At 39.4% G+C, this 20205-nt stretch overlaps 1 protein-coding gene across 1 annotated transcript in view; it reads left to right on the top strand.

The window, feature by feature from the left end:
- The window catches only part of LOC145999155 (glutamate-gated chloride channel alpha-like), a 46982-nt gene extending 43745 nt beyond the window's left edge, over positions 1–3237 (top strand). The window contains exon 9 of the mRNA XM_083136088.1: positions 3031–3237. Coding sequence (XP_082992214.1) covers positions 3031–3237 — 207 coding nt within the window. The remainder of the gene's footprint in view (positions 1–3030) is intronic.
- Positions 3238–20205: the final 16968 nt, after the last annotated feature.

Raw genomic sequence — 20205 nt, 5'->3', positions numbered from 1 at the left:
GTTTAAATGGCCGCCTCTACCGCACCTTTCTTGCATCAGACCTTCCAGAGCTGCTAGAAGATGTACCCCTCAACGTGCGACATCGTATGTGGTTTCAATTAGATGGAGCGCCTGCACATTTTGATGGCACAGTGCGAACCCTTTTGCACCATACCTACCCACAGCGCTGGATCGGCAGAGAGGGCCCCGTCCCCTGGCCCGCCCGTTCGCCTGACCTCACACCAATGGATTTCTTCTTGTGGGGCCATGTGAAAACACTCGTCTACGAGACCCCGGTGCCTGACAAGGAAACATTGGTAGCGCGGATACTTGCAGCATCGGCCGAGGTGTGTACCATGCCAGGGATTTTTGATAGGGTTCGCCAGAATTTCCTGCGACGCTGCAATGCCTGCATTGAATGTGGTGGTCGTCAATTTGAGCAACTTTTGTAACAACGTCAGTCCGGGGTACGACTACGTACTACGTACTATTCCTATCTGTAAGTGCACCTTTGCGTGGCAATAAACCTCCTGTGCCCGTAGTTGCTGTGTTTGTCCTGCTGGCGCACGACCTCTGTGTGACATCCCCTCGGTGCTGCTACGGGGAATCCCTCGTCCCGCATTTGTTGTCTCCTTGACAGGTACCATTCCCCGTCCGGTCCTCTTTCTCTTTTGTTGAACCGTGCTTTGTTCTTGCTGTGGTGTCTCCCCACTGTATTTGGGGACTCCCCACGCGCTGCATGTGTTTGTTTCCCGCTGTGCAATTGTTACTTCATGCTTCATAGCTTCTTTTCTCCCTACCGTTCTCGATCGCTACCCTTTCCCTTCACTTGTCTTGCGGGACACTCCTATTTCCTTTGTGGAACCCCATGCGCATGCGTTGCGCAGCTGCCGCCTAGTGTTTTTCGGATGGGCGACTTTGGTGTTCCTTTTGACTTCGTTTGTTCCGCCTTTCTATCTTCACTGGTACTGGCTGTACAGAGGTGTGAAGTTCATTTTCACACGTTTTCGGCGTTGTCTAGCTCCTCACGGAGGCATCTCTCGGCAAAGTGGAAGGGGAACTTTCGTCTCTATTTCATGGGAGGTATTTGTGGTTTTCGTTTGTACTATACCTTTAGAATCACCCTGTATATATATATATATATATATATATATATATATATATATATATATATATATATATATATATATATATATATATACATACATACATATAGATATATACATATACATATATATATATATATACATATACATATATACATATACATGTACGTTCTGTACTTGCAGAAATCGTTGTTTGTCGTCTAAAAATCCAAGCTCGACGCAGCGTGATAATATGATCCTCATCGTCGCTATTAATCAAAAGTGGAAGAAAAGCGATGTAAAATAACTTAATTCAGTCGATCCAACAACATTTCAGATCTTCTCTTTGTTCCATATTTTCAGATCTGGGGAAGATTCTATCAATCTATACGTGATAATTAGAGCCCGGAAGTTCAGGCATTTATTTTCATTAAAATAGGCAGGCAAAAAGGCATTTATAATGTGGAAAATAGGCACTAAAAATGAAAAAAGGCAAAATAAACCGAAAAAGGCACATATGGAAGTCGCTTACTCTTATCTATAATTTCTGGCAAAATATTAAAATCTACATTGGGAAGAGCATTTCAATTTTCTCCGTCTTGATTGCACATAACTACAAGGTGTTTCTTTTAAGTTCTCAACATTCATTGATAGTCGTCTTGTCAGAGAGAATATTTTTCATAATAGAAAATGATCTTTCTACTTCGACAGAAGTTATTGGAGCATACATAAAACAAGCTAATGTAGCTGAACTCATTTTGGTAACAGCATTTTCACCTTTAAGAATATCACAAATTGTTTTTAATTGTTTCAAGTCATCATTTGCACTCACTACCCGTTTGCACTTTTCCGCAACAGCTGACCCCTTTTCTCCTGGCACTTCCATCATCTGCTGCATAGATTCCTCGAAGATTTTCATGGATGCTATAATTGTAATTGTCTCTGGCTATGCATCATAATGTGCAAAAGTAAACTTGAATAGCACAGGAGTTTTTTACTCACGAATTGAAGCCGCTTCATTTTCTGGAAGAGCATCGATCACCTCACTGATTTTTTCAAGGTTGTTAGCATAATATATAGCTGCTGATATCCAGGTTCCCCATCTCGTCAAGACTGGTTGCGGAGGTAAACTAAGCTCAGGCGCAACTTCCTGAAATTTTCGGGTTCGAGAGGGAGATTTCACAAATATGTTATTTGTGTTCGAAATCAACCTGTCCACTTCAGCAGTCAATCATGCACAAGGAAATGTTAACCGAGAGGCAATATCCTAACTCAGCATGAAATACTTTTTTCTCACACTTTTCTCCTTCAGCAATGTTGAAACATGCGTGAGTTCAATATTACTTAAATAAGGCGAAAATTATTCACATAATAAACGGAAGAAAAATAAATACCAACAACGTTTTTTGGGAGAAAAATAATTTATATACACATTTTTTTTAAAAAAATTGTCAAATTTCATTGAAAAAGGCAAAAAAAGGCATTATAATTAAAAATAGGCAGTGAAGTCCCAAATAGGCAAAATAGGCAAAATGAAAAGGCTTCTAAAACATTCGAAACAACGTAAGAAACGTATATCCAGAAAAAAATTATCAATATATGCAGTAGATAAAAAGAGGCATTTTGCCAAACTTCCGGGCTCTAGTGATAATAAATTAAATTGATCCTACGCTGACTCTGACATGAATCCTGGAGGTTGAGGTGAAAAAAAAACTGCCTGGCAGAAAAGGTGAATGAATGAATATATGTACGCGTGTGTGTGTGTGTGTACATACGTAAAATATATAATTCGCTCTTCATTTCCCTCCCTTCCAATTACCTTGGTTTCCGCTTGTGTTTCATTTCAATTGATGGGACATCAGCAAAATATATTTCCTCCAACTTGAATTTGCATTAAAACTTGCTGAGCAGGTGTAAATATTTCAATACGTTGTAATGTTGTTAAGTTTATCTCCATCTCTTGCAGGTCAAGTCCACAAAAGCAAATAAAGTGCGGCGTTGGATGAAGAAAATGGTTTCCAATATTCGGATGCCAGCCAAAGGCATTTATCAGTGGCCCAAAGAAGACAGGGTGTCCATAGTTTTGTTTCCTTCCGCGTTTTTCATCTGTTCTACCGTCTACTGGACTTCTTATTTGGATGAAAACCGACACTTGGAAGATACCTGCCAATGATTGTTTTTCTCCGCATGGAAGCGAAGAATTTTTTTAAGTACGAAGGATGGTCATTTACTTCGGAGATTAGATTAAACATTTGCCGATAGAGGCGCTCCATTTTAAGTCGCCCAGCGTTGCCAAGCTCTCAACCAGTGGCGATTTCTCTGGGTGTCTAAGTCGTGTGTCAACGCCCAAAGGAAAATGAAATAAAGAAGAAAGTATCTGTACTTTTATAAATTACGATTTTGAGCGTTTTTCTTTAATTGTCAGTTTCGAGCGCCCGATAGTTTTCGAACGCCTCGCAGCGCGCAGTGGTTGTCAGACAGGCAGATCGGTTCAGGACGGGCAGGACGTTGGCGAGGAAATCCAACGTCTTACCACTGGCAAAACATAGGATGACCGCACATGCGCACCTGCCACCCCCACCATGGTTAGCTTCTCGTGGAGTTGTATTTTTTCCCCAACCATTAGGCTTTCATTCACCCCGCGTTCCGTGTTGTTTTGTTGTGCATTATTTTTTAAACGTGTGGTGTGAGGTGATGTGGTTATTTTAAGATGAAGAATAGTGAAAGTGTTGTGCAAAAGTATTTAAATAATTCATTTTCTTCGCTTTCGTATTCAGAAAAGAAACAAGTGATTGTCAATGGTCAACCATGTCCGAATCTCACGATGTCAACATGTGTTAAAGGAAAAAGTGGTGCTGGAAAAGGTTTTGAGAGACATTTTCGAAAAGAACTCTATGAAATTTCACACTGGCTTTGCGGGTGTGATGTGGTGAATAAATTTTGCTATTGGACATGTTTATTATTCTCGAATAAAAAAAAGTGTTTGGGATTATCAAGGGTATGCGGATTTGAATCATCTCAATACTGGAGTGAAAAAACACAATGAGTCTGAATTGCATCTTTCTAGTTTCTTTAAATTTAGTAGTTTTGTTGCCACCCCTACTAGAATTGACGTTCTTTTGGATACTCAACGAAAAGCTGAAATAGAGCTACACAATGAAAAAGTAAAAAAGAACAAGAAAATATTAAAGAGGTTGATTAACGCCGTCTGCTATTTAGCAAAGCAAGAACTGCCATTCCGAGGCCATAAGGAAAATGCAGCATTTCTAAATAAGGGCAATTAGATGGAATTCCTTACTTCAAGTGCAGAGTTTGATCCCTCATTAAAAGAACATTTATTAAATTCTACAGTTTTTCGCGGTACTTCGGCAAGCATTCAAAATGATTTAATAAATTCAGTTTCGGATGTTTTGAGAGAGGAAATCTACAATGAAATTCAAAACACAGACTTTGTGACTCTCATGGTCGATGAAACATCAGACATTAGCAATAAATCTCAAGTGTCAACCGTCTTACGTTCTTCTTTGGCCTCAGAAAAAAGTTATTCAAAGATTTTTTGGATTTCATGACATGAGCGCCGATAAAATTGCAGGAGGTCTTTTTAGTCACGTGAATGAAATAATGGATAAATATAAGTGTGGGGATAAATGAATTGCCCAGACATACGATGGTCATTTGAATTATATTTTAAATGAAGTATTTACTGCATTTAAAATAATTTATGCAATTTAATATTTTTCTAAATATTTCTAAATTTACACCAAAAATGTTCGGAGAAAATTTGTAATACTTGTTCACAGAAAGGAGATGGGGGGGGGGGGGGTTAACATTCCTTCTTTGCCAACGCCTTAAGTTCAGGATGAGGAGACACCACTGCTCTCAACACACCAAATATGTTTCACATACTATGTTTGGAGAGCATATTGTTGTCTCCTAGAGCGTAAATTACTTGAAAGAGCTAAACTACCACACCGGCAATTATCGTTAAAAACAAATAACTTTTAAATGTCGGAATTTGGTTCAATTTTTTTTATGGTTTGCCTTTATGTTCCAATTGCTCCAGATTGTGTTTGTGTGCAGACCATCAATTGTTTCTTAATTCAGTTTTTAAATATGTTGTGATAAAAGAACTTTACTATTCACAGTTTTGAAGTTAACAGGAATTTCTGATGCTTACACAGACATCAAAACAAGAACTTTTCTAGTGCAGTTCAATCGTGGCACATAATTCTAAATTTTGTTACATTTTGTTTATTTTACTTCGCTTTTCTTACACTTTTGGCTAATCGCGAAAATTAGGATGAGTGATGATATGATGAAACTGATAAACGGACACCTACGCCCAGGCCGCGATTCGAACCCGGGACCTCCGCACCGTTTATCACTGCACCATAGAGGTCGTTAAGTTGTTTTAGAACACCTAAGACTGTGTCCTAGATCATGGGGGTTTGGACCGTATGCGTTCGTATGGAACATGAAATTAACGTTTATGTTCGGTTGCCAAAGCTGTTCCATCCTTTTCCTGCCTATATGAACCGTAGTGAGTCAACGTTTTTGATTTCCAATGGGGAAGGGGGGAAGTGTATGGACCGTTGTGCGCGCGGAGCCGTTATTTTCTTATACTTCTGTTTGATTTGTGCCAGATTGATGGAGTCATTGTTAATTTTGCCACCAGAGGTCAATAGAATCGGTTACGCAATGACGTAATAAGGAAGCCTCGGTGCCTCGGTTCGACCTCGCAGCCCTTCAGGCAGCGCAATTTGGATTCTGACCCAGAGAGAGGAAGTTGTTTTCCTCAAGGTAGACACTTTGTGAAGGTGTCCGAGGAAACACGATATGGAGGAGAAGGATAAGTACTTTCCGTAATGTTTCAAGTTCCGATCTTGCACTCACTCACTCAATTATTTTTTGTTCATAATCTTTCTCTTCTACACTACGTGAAGAAGTGACTTGACAGTCAAAAGGCAGATTTAGTTCATTATTAATTAGTTAAACGAATATCCATCAAACTGGCCTAAGTGAGAAGACAATGTTTTTCTTTCAGCGATATCGTCAAACAAACTTTATTTATGTAGTCTAATTGTGCTCGCACATTGTGTAAATAAACTCGCATAATCTGGAACAGTGTTGTATCTGTGTTGTATCTGTACATTCGAATAGCATAGCTGCCCCATAGCAAATAAGTAGACCTTTAAGTCGAAAATCTTCCACTGCGCGCTTACTTCAAGGTTCGTATGCATAAAACAAGCCAGTTTAACGTGCATACCTAGCTTCAACTGCAGCTACATCCGGTCATCAGTAATGGGTCCAACATAGACCGTTTGGGGAACTTAAAATCAGTGGCGTAGCAACATATCGCGAGGCCCTTGGCGAGATTAGAATGCGAGGAATTTGAAATCTCAATGTGAATTGATACAAAGTATTCAGGGATATGTCAGCAGATTATCATGTTTAAATAAGGAACGACTGAAGATGACCGGATTCGATTTTCTTCATATTTGGCATACTCACTAATTGAGGCCTCCTAATCACGAATCTGAAGTTAAAAGTTGTCGGAAATGTCTAGAAATTGCAAAATAAGCAAAAATAAGGCGTTAGTTTTCGGAATGGAAACCGTCCATTTTCGCGATTTTTTTTTTGTTTCACAAGCAAATATACTACCACGACACGAAATTTTAACTATGTTTGCCTAACCTAACCGCAACTAACCTAAACACACGTCAATGGTTCGTGGGGCTAGCGCCAATGGTTCGCAATTATTTTGCAATTTCTAGATCCTGAACTACCACGACACCAAATTTTAACTATGTTTGCCTAACCTAACCGAAACTAACCTAAACACACGTCAATGGTTCGTGGGGCTAGCGCCAATGGTTCGCAATTATTTTGCAATTTCTAGATCCTGAACTACCACGACACCAAATTTTAACTATGTTTGCCTAACCTAACCGAAACTAACCTAACCACACGTCAATGGTTCGTGCGGCTAGCGCCAATGGTTCGTGGGGCTAGCGTCAATGGTTCGGAATTATTTTGCAATTTCTAGATCCTGAACTACCACGACACGAAATTTTAACTATGTTTGCCTAACCTAACCGAAACTAACCTAACCACACGTCAATGGTTCGTGGGGCTAGCGCCAATGGTTCGTGGGGCTAGAGTCAATGGTTCGCAATTATTTTGCAATTTCTAGATCCTGAACTACCACGACACGAAATTTTAACTATGTTTGCCTAACCTAACCGAAACTAACCTAACCACACGTCAATGGTTCGTGGGGCTAGCACCAATGGTTCGTGGGGCGCTAGCACCAATGGTTCGTGGGGCTAGCGTCAATGGTTCACAATTATTTTGCAATTTCTAGACGTTTCCGACAAATTTTAACTTCAGATTCATCATTAGCAGGCCTCAATTAGTAAGTATGCCAAATATGAAGAAAATCTGAGAGGGGTCCTATCATATTCAGTCATACCCTGTAATAATAATAATAAATTACTGACAAAAATGGATGCGACATAAAAAGTTATACTTGGCAGAGATATGTTCTTGTAACACACTGCTGGAATTTTCTATAACCAAAGTAGTATTAATAGTACGTTCCTAAAGATGTTCTTCAGGCACTAACATAACTGAAATATCCATAAATGTCGTATTTTTTTAAAAAAAAAATCAGAAATGCAAACTAGCAATCTTTAAATATAACCTATAATATTTTTAATGAATTTTTCTTCGTTTCCTCATTTCAAAATTTGAAGAAAGATTTTTTTCATTGATTGATTGAGTTGGTATTTTAAGTCCACTTTATGCACAGTAAGGCTAATAAAATCGGCACTGGACCTACAGTTTAAAGTGGGATCCGAACCGGGTACCCTCTACCTTCTACCGGGTACTGGGTATCGAACCCGGGGCCCGAATTTGAAGGAAGAAAATATCGAAGGACACACACAAATTGTCGGTGTTTGGTAAAGCGGGGGTAAGGGGGGGGGGGGCACTAAACCACAATCCTGCCTAGGGCGCCAAAATATGTAGCTAAGAAATAGGCTGGCTCCTCAACACAATCGGTTTTAATATAAACAAATCTTGTGTTTTTTTGGGTTTTTTTCAAGAAAATATTAAATACATGAAAATGTCCAAGCAAGTTATCGTCAATTTTTGCGTATTGTTTCACATGACAAAAACTAAAATAATTTTTACTTTTTTTCGGGCCCCCTTAGGCTTAGGCCTGTAGGTTACGCCTGTGATTTGACGCATTCATTCAAATTATAACGTTAAACTAAAATTTAAATCCAGCTAAAAACAGACTGTTCTCATTTTATCATTATTAGCCATTTTCATCTATTTTTCTCAATTCTATTTATTACATTTTTCGTATGAACCCCATAGGACGCGAGGCCCCTTCAAGCGCGAGGCCCCGGGCGGTCGCCCACCCCTTGCTACGGCACTGCTTAAAATGACACTTGAAAAACTAAGTACATTGTTGCTGACTACATAGGAAGCCGTGTTTTAAAAATGTGATATCCGACCTTATCATATGGTATATTTTAAATACATACTTTTCTCACTAATCGTGTATGTAGACCAAGGTACGAAATCATTGAAGACTGGTGCGGGGATAATGTGTGTGGTGAATTATTATAGGATATACATCATGGCCGTAGAGAGGAAAACATTTCGGAGGGGGTTCGCCAGAAATTATCATGAAATTGAAATGTACCCGAGCGTGGGTGTATAGGCTCTTTATCGCCATGAAAAACAACCAGAACGAATTATTACAAATGGAAAATAATTGATCTCCTTCAAAACACAAAAATGTGAAATGATTTTCAAAAGCCTGTTTACAAATATACACAAAAGTTGTGTTTTTATGACAAGTCTAGTTTCATTAATTAAGACATTTTCACCAAGGAGTAAATGTCAGAATTCCTGCTCTTGCCTTCTTTACTTTTTCAAAAAAATCTGTCCATTTTTGGTCGGATCAAAACTTGATTTTTCTGATGTTCGCATAAGCTTTCAAACAAAAAAATTAAATTTGAAACAAAACGGTTGTATTATTATGCTGTTTGTGAGTGTATATTAAATGTAAGTATATTAAATGTAATTGTTCATTGTGGTTTGGTCTGTACAGGAATTCCACTTTCGAGTGCCAAAACTACCATATTTTTTTCGAGAAACTGATACAATTTACATAAAATCTATATATTATTTGAGATTGTAGGTCGCAAAAAATTATAGGCTCAATTTAAAGTGTGAATTCGTCATCACGCGCAATAAAAAAAATGATTTCAGTTGTGCGCACATTAGTATTTATTTTGTAAAAAATTAAATATGTATCTAATTAGTAAATAAAGGTTATTTTTCCTCTGAAAAGCGTAATAACAAGTTTCAATTTTAAGGCACATAGAAAGGCAATTTTATGTATTTCGCCCAACATCTAAGTTTGCAAAGTGCAAGTTTTTCCAGGAAGAAATTAAGTCATCTGTGAATGTTGCATGTAATCTTGTGTGTGCCTAATTTAATGAATCTTTCGTCGTGTTTGTAACCCGAGCTAACCGAAGGGGGTGTTAAGAAAGATATGAAGTCATTTTCCCAAGTTCGGTCTAATGTTTTCAGCTTACTTTGGGTGGGTTTACGAAGGGAATTAAATTTGTGCCAGATGGAGCTTAAACTATGGCTGCGATCTAATGTATTGCAAAAATGTTGCAATGCTGCTCTCTTCGGCTGGAGATATGTTTTCCTTGCTTTCGCTTAGAAGCGTTTTAGTTCAATCAAATTTTCACGGGTGTGGCATCGTTCATATTTTCTGAGTTGATATCGTTTTCTGATTTTAATGGGTCATTTCCGCATGGTCCTTGCAGTATTGCCAACTCAGGGAGATGGCACAACTCAAGAGATTGTGAAAAACTAAGGTAGTGTCTGCTGCCACGTTCTTTTTCTGCTGGAACCTCAAAAAAGATGCGCGTGGCAGTAGACTCGGTCTTTGTTTTATCGTGATTTCATCATGCTATGTATGCAATTACGTCTGTAACACATACTGCGAAGTTGTAGCGATTACTTTAACATAAATGTTTTAGGCCGAGTCTGCTGCCACGCACGTGTCAGCAGTAAGAATAAGCGTCAAATTTGCTCCTGCCACGTAATTCGTCTGCTAAGAGGATGTTACAAATCTTAAGAACATATTAAAACGAGAGAAATGCAAGTTTATGATTAGGGGGAATGAATATAAAGGTAATTTAGAACCTTTTTCTTTAGAAAGCATTTAGCGATATTATTTTAATGGGAACCTAACCTAACTACGAGAGCATTTAGGTTTATTATTAGAAGAATGATGAGCGACCTAATCTTAAAACATTTTTGTGAAAGTAATCGCTACAACTTCACAGTATGTGTTACAGACGTAATTGCATACATAGCATGATGAAATCACGATAAAACAAAGACCGAGTCTACTGCCACGCGCATCTTTTTTGAGGTTCCAGCAGAAAAAGAACGTGGCAGCAGACACTACCAAAAAACATGTTAAAAACTCATTGTTTTAAACGTTTAAGACATTTGTAAAAAAACAAAGCCGTGTGTTTTTTAAACGTTTAAAACAAAGTGTTTTAAACACTTTTGTTGTAAACATGCCAACCCTGACCAAACGCACAGGCCAGGAGGCTGGTTTGTTCCGTGAGAATCGTCTGCTCCTTGCAGACAAAGCGAGTGCTGATGGATTCAAACTGCACTAGTTCGGAAAATGTATTATAATTTTAACCGAGACCGATTTGAAGCAACATGCACAATGAGTATGCCTTGACCGTTCTTAGAATGTGATTAAAATGAGTAACAGTGTCCACAGTAGAGTTTATTTTTCTCATAAGGACATTCCGGGGTGTTAGGGGTACCTTCCACGTAGGCGCCCAAAAGTCAACCTCACTTCCACATAGTACACCCTGGACTGAAGACTAACGAGGCTCTGGCGACTGGCACTATGGCCAGTATAAGTTTTTGTGTTGTCCTGTTTTTTGTCCTTGTGTGTGCTGAGTGCCCGTTTACAGCCTCAGCTTTTAACAGAAGTCAGAAGATTTTAAGATTTTTAGTTATGCAACGTTAGAGTTGTTATTTGTAATGATAAGGGGCTGGCCCCCGTAAAACGTGAAGGGTGCAAAATAGCCTAAGTGCTGACGCACCCAAAATTTAAAAAAAATCAAATAAAAAAATAAGGACATTCCTTCCGCTGACGCCATGCGGAAACTTTATCTAAACAAAACGCTGCGCCTGCGCTTTCGCCTAGAGTGTCCCATAAGTCTGTAAAATAACTGGTTTCACCAGATTCACGAGCCCAGTCATATTCGTTGAATGCGTTCGTTTCGTAAAGACTTTCGGAACGGACCCATAATGTCAAGAGGGAATATCGAGACAGGTTGCTAGCCTTCCCTTTCCCAAGAGTTCCCATTTCACACTGTTTTTGGATTGCAGAGGGAAAAAATTGACAATCTCTTGAGTTATAACACAATTAAGCCTTGTTTCCATGATTATGAAAAACTAAATATGCTGACCAAGGCAGTAATTTATTTTATTAAAAATATAAACTAAACGTAACGTTTCAACTTTCTAGCAAGGTCTTCTTCAGACTCTGTATCAAGTATAAAAGCAACAAGATACAAAAACAGGGTATTATATATACACAAACATTACTCCCTCCAGACTATTTAGAAAGTTGTTTGGAACTTTCTAGCAGGTGACTTTCACTTGCCAACTTTACTTTCACCTAAAAGGCTAAACACAATTACTTCCATATAGAATGTGGTTGTACTTTTAATCTCTCGCTCTTTTCCCTTCATTTTTCTTCCTTCTCCTCTCCCCTTTCTCTCTTGTCCTTTCCACTCTTTCTAACATTTTCTTCCATTCTTTGTTTAACTTCAGTCCCCCATTCCAGTTCATTGTGTCTTCTTCACCTTTCTTCTCAATTTCCTTGGCCTCCTTCCATTTTCTCACTAGCATTCTCTTCTCCCTTCCTATCTGCTTAGCCTCATCCCACTCTATGCCATGTCCTGTTTCTCTCGTGTGTTTAAATATTGCATTTCTCTCTCTCTTAAGTCGTACATCATCCCTATGTTGTTTCAACCTGTCTTTCAGCCTTTTTTTCGTTTCTCCTATGTACACACTCTGACATTCTTTACATTTCACTTCGTAGATAATCCCTTCCTCTTCCTCTTCTATGTTTTCCTTTTTCTTGTTTGCATTCCTCGCTATTCCTAAGATGCTTCTCCCTCCCTTCCTGTAAGTTTTAATTCCCGCTTTCCTAAGCACTTTGCATATCTTTTCTGTGGTCTTCCCCATACTCCTTATTCCAAACCTTCCTTGGTCAGCATATTTAGTTTTTGGCCGAGTCTGCTGCCACGCACGTGTCAGCAGTAAGAATAAGCGTCAAATTTGCTCCTGCCACGTAATTCGTCTGCTAAGATTATGTTACAAATCTAACCTAACCTAACTACGAGAGCATTTAGGTTTATTATTAGAAGAATGCTGATGGACCTAATCTTAAAACATTTTTGTGAAATAAATCGCTACAACTTTACAGTATGTGTTACAGACGTAATTGCATACATAGAATGATGAAATCACGATAAAACAAAGACAGAGTCTACTCCCACGCGCATCTTTTTTGAGATTCCAGCAGAAAAAGGACGTGACAGCAGACATTGCCTTTTAATTTTAAGCCCCTATCACACGGAACTGGATTTCTAGTAGGAATGCCCTACTTGGCGCTGAACTAACTTTCTAGGCAGCAATGACGGCCGCCTGGTTGACTGCTTGACTGGTTTGGAGAAATAGGACATGTTCTAATTGTTACTTGCTTTCCTCGACTGGATTCGGTGGAACAGCTAATCAGAGCAAAGTTTCGCCATGTGAAGATAATCTGTGAGTGTGCAAAGGAGCTCTTTTATCTGTGGTACAGCGCCTAGAATAACGTAGTGTGGAAAACGACCCAAGAAACTGGTTCCCCCGACGGATGAGAAACATAGATGGCAGTGCGATCAATGTCGGTGCTAATTTTCTTATGAAAGTAATGCGGCTTAGTTAGTTTTTTGAATATATGATGTAGATTTGTTTGTCTTGAAAGGCGGTACGTGAATTGATGGAAACAGTTATATTTGTGAAGTGACTTGCAGTCACGAAATGGCATTAATTTGGAAAGAAAAGTAAAATAAAATTAATAAATAAATAGCATGCGTGCGTAACACAAGAAGAAACATCGCAATGTGATTCCCGACGTCAGGTCTTGGACTGTGTATTTGAGTTTATTTTTCTATGTTATTAGAATATAAATAATATCCTAAGAGATATTTCATACCGGGGCGACAAACCACAAGTGCAAACGATACGAGGATTTCACACCAAAGCGACACGGGTCCTTCGGTCCAAGGCAACTTTCACACCAAAGCGACACATGTTGCTTGGAAACGAGCCAATCAAGAGCAACATTTCACATCGTAGCGGCATGACGGGAAGCACAGGCCAGCGTTCGGTTGGTGAAATCCTCAAGCGACAAGTGTCGCGTGCCCCTTGTCGCTTTGGTGCGCAATCTCCCTAAAGCAAGACACTCATTGCATCGCGCATGCGCGAACAACAAACCACGGCAACATGTTGCAAGCTATTGAGTAAATGGCCCAGTTTGAGCGACAAAGCGACACGTGTGACTTATCGTGTCGCCTAGATCTATTGTTGTAATGTGCGGTTTTTCGTGTCGCCTATCTGTTGTTCGCACAATTAGCAGCGAACGCTTGCCAATAGACTGAAGGCACCATGTCGCTTGTCACTTAGTTGGGAACTCCCCTTGTAGCGCGTCGCTTCGGTCTGAGCACCTTTCCTTTAAGGAGCTTTCCGACCGAAGTAACAAGTAGCAGGCGAATACGCCATATGAACGTGTCGTTTGCTGTTTGGACCCTCATGTGCAATGAATGCTATTTTACAGTCTGGAAGTGTGTGTCACTAGTGTGACAGTGTGAACATCCCGTGTCGCTTGTCCCATTGGTTTGAAAGTTTCCTTACACTCATGTCGATGGCACAAAGAAAGTTTGTCGTTTCATGCAATCATCATTATCATCATCGCCGCGATTAGTTTAAAGCGGAAGAAAAGAGACAGTAAATATCAAAAATACAAATGCTTCAGTGTGTATATATTTAAAAGAAATGATGATGATAATGAACCTAATTCATACACAAAAATTTAGTTGCCAAGAGCATTCCACGCGGATTTTTTTTCACCCGTATTATTAACGAAAGTATGACGATAACAGGACGTGGTCGACTGTCTAGAATGTTCGTTAATATCTTCGCGACCACTGTACCAAATATCATAGCAATTATCACATTCATAGAAATGCTTAATGTAAAAGAATCAGACGTTGAAGCGAAAACTCCATTTACTTCCATTATAAGCAGTCGAACACCAAGCACCGGGGTCAACACCAGCGCCTCTAGCGGATCATTTTCGAGTGGAACCAGCCAGAGAGCGCAGAACCGTGTGCGTTTTGCACACTACGTTAGTCAAGGAGCTGTATCTGTGGTTTCCAAGTGTTACTCCAGCTATGTATAACGTATACAGCATGAAAGGCGCGTTGAGTTACACCATCTATTATGCTGAGTGCACGGTGTTTACATTTGAATCAACTAAAAAATTCTTCCATGCGTGAACAGTAAACGTTGTAAAGTATGTATTTAAGCAGCGCCATTGTTTGGTACCTAATAACGTTTTATACGAAACGTTATTCCTCTCGGTTGAATAGTTATCGGCTCTTAGAAATGTGAAGTGATACATTGTTTACATCTCACGCGGCTGCCATTACAACTTCCCTCGTATGGGAACAAAAGTCTATCGACAAGTACATTGATAAGTATCGTGTGAGGCGAAAACTAGCAAATTGGTAGCCAGTCCAGCGCCAACTAGGACATACCTACTGGAAATCCAGTTCCGTGTGATGCGGGCTTTAGGCTAAATGCCTACGTCGCACAACTGAAACAAACGCCCATTTCTTACTTCGTATGCCGGTGAATCTGCACTGGCAACAACGGGGACTGGCCCAAACCGGAAGTTCCGGGGGGACCGGGCAAGACCTCGCTAATGTTTATGTTTACATTTTTAACACAGTCTATATATGACGTGACGACTGACGAGGAGAACAGAGGAAGCAGATGCAAAAGAATAATCCTACTTGGCTGGGAACAATGCTTCGTACGCATTGTTTTTCTTTTGTCTACATAAACTGAGAAGTTTGTTAGAGTTCTACTATGAAGGGGTGGACGTCTAGAATCCGTCGGATGGTCAACTGCAGAGCAGATTATTAAAATATGTCGTGTCTTTGTGGCCGCCAATTTTGTAGCATACTACATACAAGTATCTCATGTACACGCACGAAAACTCAAAACGTACGAAAGTTTAGATATATTCAATTACGTTGTTAGGTTAGGTAAGCTAGCTATGTATGCACAAGGTAGCAAAACTGTTGTGCGACAAGAAACACGCGTGCTTTACTGTAGAAATTTAGATGAATATGATTCCTAACCTACTTCAGCAGTGGCGGAAAAAGGGCGGCTATTACCCCCAACGTTTGTCCCTGCATAGCAGGGAGTCGTAACGTACCCAATTTGCGTTACACGTTACGTTCCATTTTGTAGGAGGAAGAGTATGGTTCAGCTGCTGGTACCCATGTAACGTAACGAAATGCAATATGTTATAGACTGACGTTACAGAGAACGTAACAAAATGTATTATGGTAGATATTAACGTTATAAAGGAACTTAACGAAATGAGCACATTGGAACATAACGTAATATGCAATATGGTATATATTACCGTTACAAGGAACGTAGTAACGAAATGCAATATAGTATATACTAGCGTTACAAAACCGTAACGAAATGCAACATGGTAGTAAATAACGGTACATAGGAACGTAATGAATGCAATCCTCCGTAACGGAATGAAGTGAAAGGCAATATGGTTAACTAACGTTACATAGGAATGTAACAAAATGTAAACCACTGTAGCGGAACGGAACAAAATGCAGTTGGGTACATACCATCTGCATAAGGAACGTAAATAAATTCAGTATGGTAGATGTTAACGTTACAAGGAAAGAACAATTCACAAATGTTAGCTAGTAACGTTATAGGCGCGTGACGAATATAATCTATTTAACATCAAGGAAGAAAAAGGAATAGCCAAAATCTCTTACCTTTCATTGGAACATTGCGAAAAATAACTCAGTATATCGTATGGGATTAATGTGAAATAGCCGTGAAAAATATGGTTGTTTGTAAAAAAATGAATTTCAACCAGGGTTGTTAAAGGGTCAGGAATTTTAAATCAATTCAATTCCGGTTCAGCAGGGAATATTAGCAAGCATAAATGGATCTGGACTGTAAAGAGCCTCTTTATGTATTTCAATTCGTTCCAGGGACATTTTCTCCTGATCAATTGAAATACGGCACAGGGACCTTCTTTCCGGATCAATTTAAAGACGGTCTAAGTTCCATATTGAAATGAAAGAATACGCAACTTGGATCGAATTTAAACTGTGCGATAAAAAAGGTTCCGGTCTTGTTGCGGAACCCAATAGAAGAACCCATTAGAATTTATGGGTTCGTGGACGTTTAACAACCCTGATTTGATATTAAATTACATTTTTGACTCGAAATTGAATAAAGCTTCCAACTAGTGTAGAAATGAGTAGCAATAGGCGTGCGCACGGGGTGCAAGGGGGGGGGGCAAATGCCCCCCCCTCGTCATGGACATCTTTCGATATTTTAGACGCAGGGAAATATGCCATATGCAATTGCATATTAACCCGATAATAGTGTTGCCCCCTCAAGAAACACCACTTGAATTCGAAATTATCGCATTCCTGCATCCCCATTATAATAATTAATGTAAATTACTATGACAAATCAAATTATACGTGTGAAATATATACTTTTAGCTGACATTCGTTTTCTAAAGGGAAGAGGTGGCCATCCTCGCCCCCCTTCCAGATTTCCATGCCCCTATTTTATTATAATTTATTCCAGAAATTTAGGGTAGAGGAATCATATCGCCGGTTATTAAACGATATTGTGCTCTTGAAGAAAATGAAGTATTTTGAAGCCGATGAAAGTTCACAAAGCAACAATGGTGGAAGAAGATGCAGTGGCACAACCACAGGGGGCAGGGGAGATTAGCCCTCAAACTTGTACAGAAATCAATTCTAGGAGGTAAGGAAGGCAAACATTGGACTATAGAAAGAAAGGTTGCAGAATCTAAGAGTAGCAAGACAAAAGGATACTCAAGATGGATTTAGTTTCCACGTCTTTCGTGCACTATTTCTTCCAGACGGCCAAGAGCACCTGCAAGGGGGCACAGAGGGGCAATTGCCCCCTCTCGATTTCTATCTTTATACTTATTTAAAAATAGTTATATAAACTTGGACAGTTGCTGCTGATTACGGTGTAAGTTTTGCCCGTGTAAGGTAATAAATAGATTTATTATTAATTTTTGAAGCCGCACCGTTCATTTATAAACACACTGTATATGAGCCATTGTGAATTCGAGTTAATTTAAACATTTTGCGTTGTTGCGAGATTATCTATTAGGATAAAATTTGGACATAAATAATCTAAGTAGAAAAAATGCAACTTGTATATCAAAATTGCCATGTCCATCTGATCTCCGAAAGTAGTGTTTAGCACGTCACATTTCAAGTATATGATTGATTGATTTGGTGTTTTGAGTCCACTTTATGCACAGTAAGGCTAATCGGGACTGGACCTTCAGTTTGAAGTGGAATCCGAACCACTTGTGCCTCCACCGGGTATCGAACCCGGGACCCCTTGATTACTAGGCGACGACGCAACCACTGCGCCATCGGGGAGGCCATTTCAAGTATAGCCCATGATCGTATCTAGTATATGAACGAGATTTGTCCCTCCTCTCAAACAATTCGTGGCTTGTCCCCACCGAACGAAGTGTGTCACTTATAAATTAAGTTTCCGAAAGCAGGCATTATGCATGAACAGAACAAAAAATACTCCTGAGAAATTACAAAAATTATAAGCCAGTTCGTGACCGGGAGTTATTGACGGTCTCCCCCCCCCCCAACCTATCCGCTTTAGGTTCCGGGTTCGAGTCCTGGTCTGTAAATATCTTTTTTAGGTGTCTCTTCATCAATTTAATCTATTTATCATCCATCTTCATAGTTTCGATTAATTATAAAAGTGACATAAAAGCAAAGCAAAATAAGAACAAATAAAAATAATTGCAAAATGACTAGAATGTCAGAACTACATTTGAAAAATAAAATGCGAGCAGAAGATTCATTTTCAAACAGGTATTTGGGTAGAATTGCGTAGACAGACAGCATGCTCCCGAAAGTTGCCAATCCACGATATCCTTCGATACTGGGGTTGCGCTTTTTCAGGAAAGTTTTCTCGACCCTCGTCAAGCGTCTTATCAAGAATGCCTCGGTGTTCGCAGCATTGCCAACTTATTTTCCGTCGGAAAAAGTCTTTTTCCTCCTATTTAATCTGCGGTTGGCTCTACAATACATCATATTAAACAAGATACAACAACTGAATTACGGCGAAGTAGGTTAGAAACCCTGCGTGCTCAAGAGCAGCTTCGATAAGGCACCTGAATTGTTTCGAGCTGAACCAGGAAATGTGCGATCTTTATTCCCGAAGGCCATTCCGTAAAACTAATGCCACAAGAAGTTTTCTGTGTGTATTTGAGAGCATGAAATTGTAGGTTGATGATAGTACTACAAGACGTCAAGTGGATTTTTTTTCTGTTTCGTTATTTTATATAGCTTTGCTACCTATATAGTTTGAATAACTAATCAATCATTTGATGAGCAGACAGACACGAAGAAGCCGATCCCGTGGCAAATTAGTTAGCGTAATACACTGCGAAGTCTAATGTCAGATTAGAAAATATGGATGGGTCATTTGTCTTTATACCACTTCCATCACCTATCACATCCTTTATCATCGCGATTAACCGAAAGTGGTAGACGCGAAATAAAAATAGAACTTTTGCATGAATGTCCGAAAAAGAGGCAAGGACACGACCCACCTGGAAAAGGAAAGTCAACCAAAAATTATACATATCGCGCAATTGCATTTTAGCTATAATAATAATGTTAATTATTGCATGAACATGATAACTTCAAATTAAAGCAATGGTTTTTGAGGAGACAACACTGTTATGGGGGAACATGCACCTTGTTTGCCTCCCCTGGAAAAAAAAACTACCTTGCTTGCCCCTCCCTGGAAAAAAAATATCCTGCAGACGTCCATGAACCTTTGGTATCGACTTCGGAGTATAAAGCTGCAACGTGCCACCACTCGTAACTCCAGGGTATGCCGAATTGGCAACACACCGCTCCTTGTTCCGGCTGGTCAGTTGGGAGCACCAGTTCTCACTCAGGGATCGGGATTAAGACGATCCACATTCCTCCAGGAAGGAAACCACCGAATTGCGACACGTGACAGTAAAAAAAATTGCAAATACTTTATAATTAAAATGTCCAAATCTTTAATCACGAATCGCGCGCGTACATACTGATTCGCACAAGTTAAAAGTTATAATTTATTGGGTCATGCACGCTCGCAGGCAGTCATAAGCAATTTATTTAACACGAGAGTCCGCGCACCGCCTTCACAGTTAATAGCAAAACCTCAACTGCTACCTCAAGCGCGAGGCGCAGCATAACAGATTGTTCTAACTTACAATACAAACAGTAGTGGGATTTGACCTATAACCAGCACCACTTACAAGTGTAGAAAGTATGAACCCCCCTCAAGCAGAATTGGCTACACTTAAAACAAGCTCAACATGCCCATATGAGTTTTTTGCTCAAGTGTGGAACCCTGTCTAATCCAAGATTTTTGTAAAAAAGCCCTCATGGATTCCATGAGCAAGTATGACCCCCCTCAGATTGATGAGGCTACACTTATAAAAGGCACTTCTGTGAGATTGTTGTCTATAAATTTGTTAAAAATATGCCCCTCTTGATATTTTATCATATCTTAAAGTATAGTGACTGATATAGTGCCCTAGCAGGTATAGATTTCAAAATTTTGTTAATATTGTATTTTTCAGAAAATTCTATTTATAAAAATCAGA

Source organism: Lepisma saccharinum, chromosome 15, assembly GCF_977018435.1.
Source record: "Lepisma saccharinum chromosome 15, izLepSacc3.1, whole genome shotgun sequence".
NCBI classification, from domain to species: domain Eukaryota; kingdom Metazoa; phylum Arthropoda; class Insecta; order Zygentoma; family Lepismatidae; genus Lepisma; species Lepisma saccharinum.
This window is presented reverse-complemented; position numbering and strand designations above follow the sequence as displayed.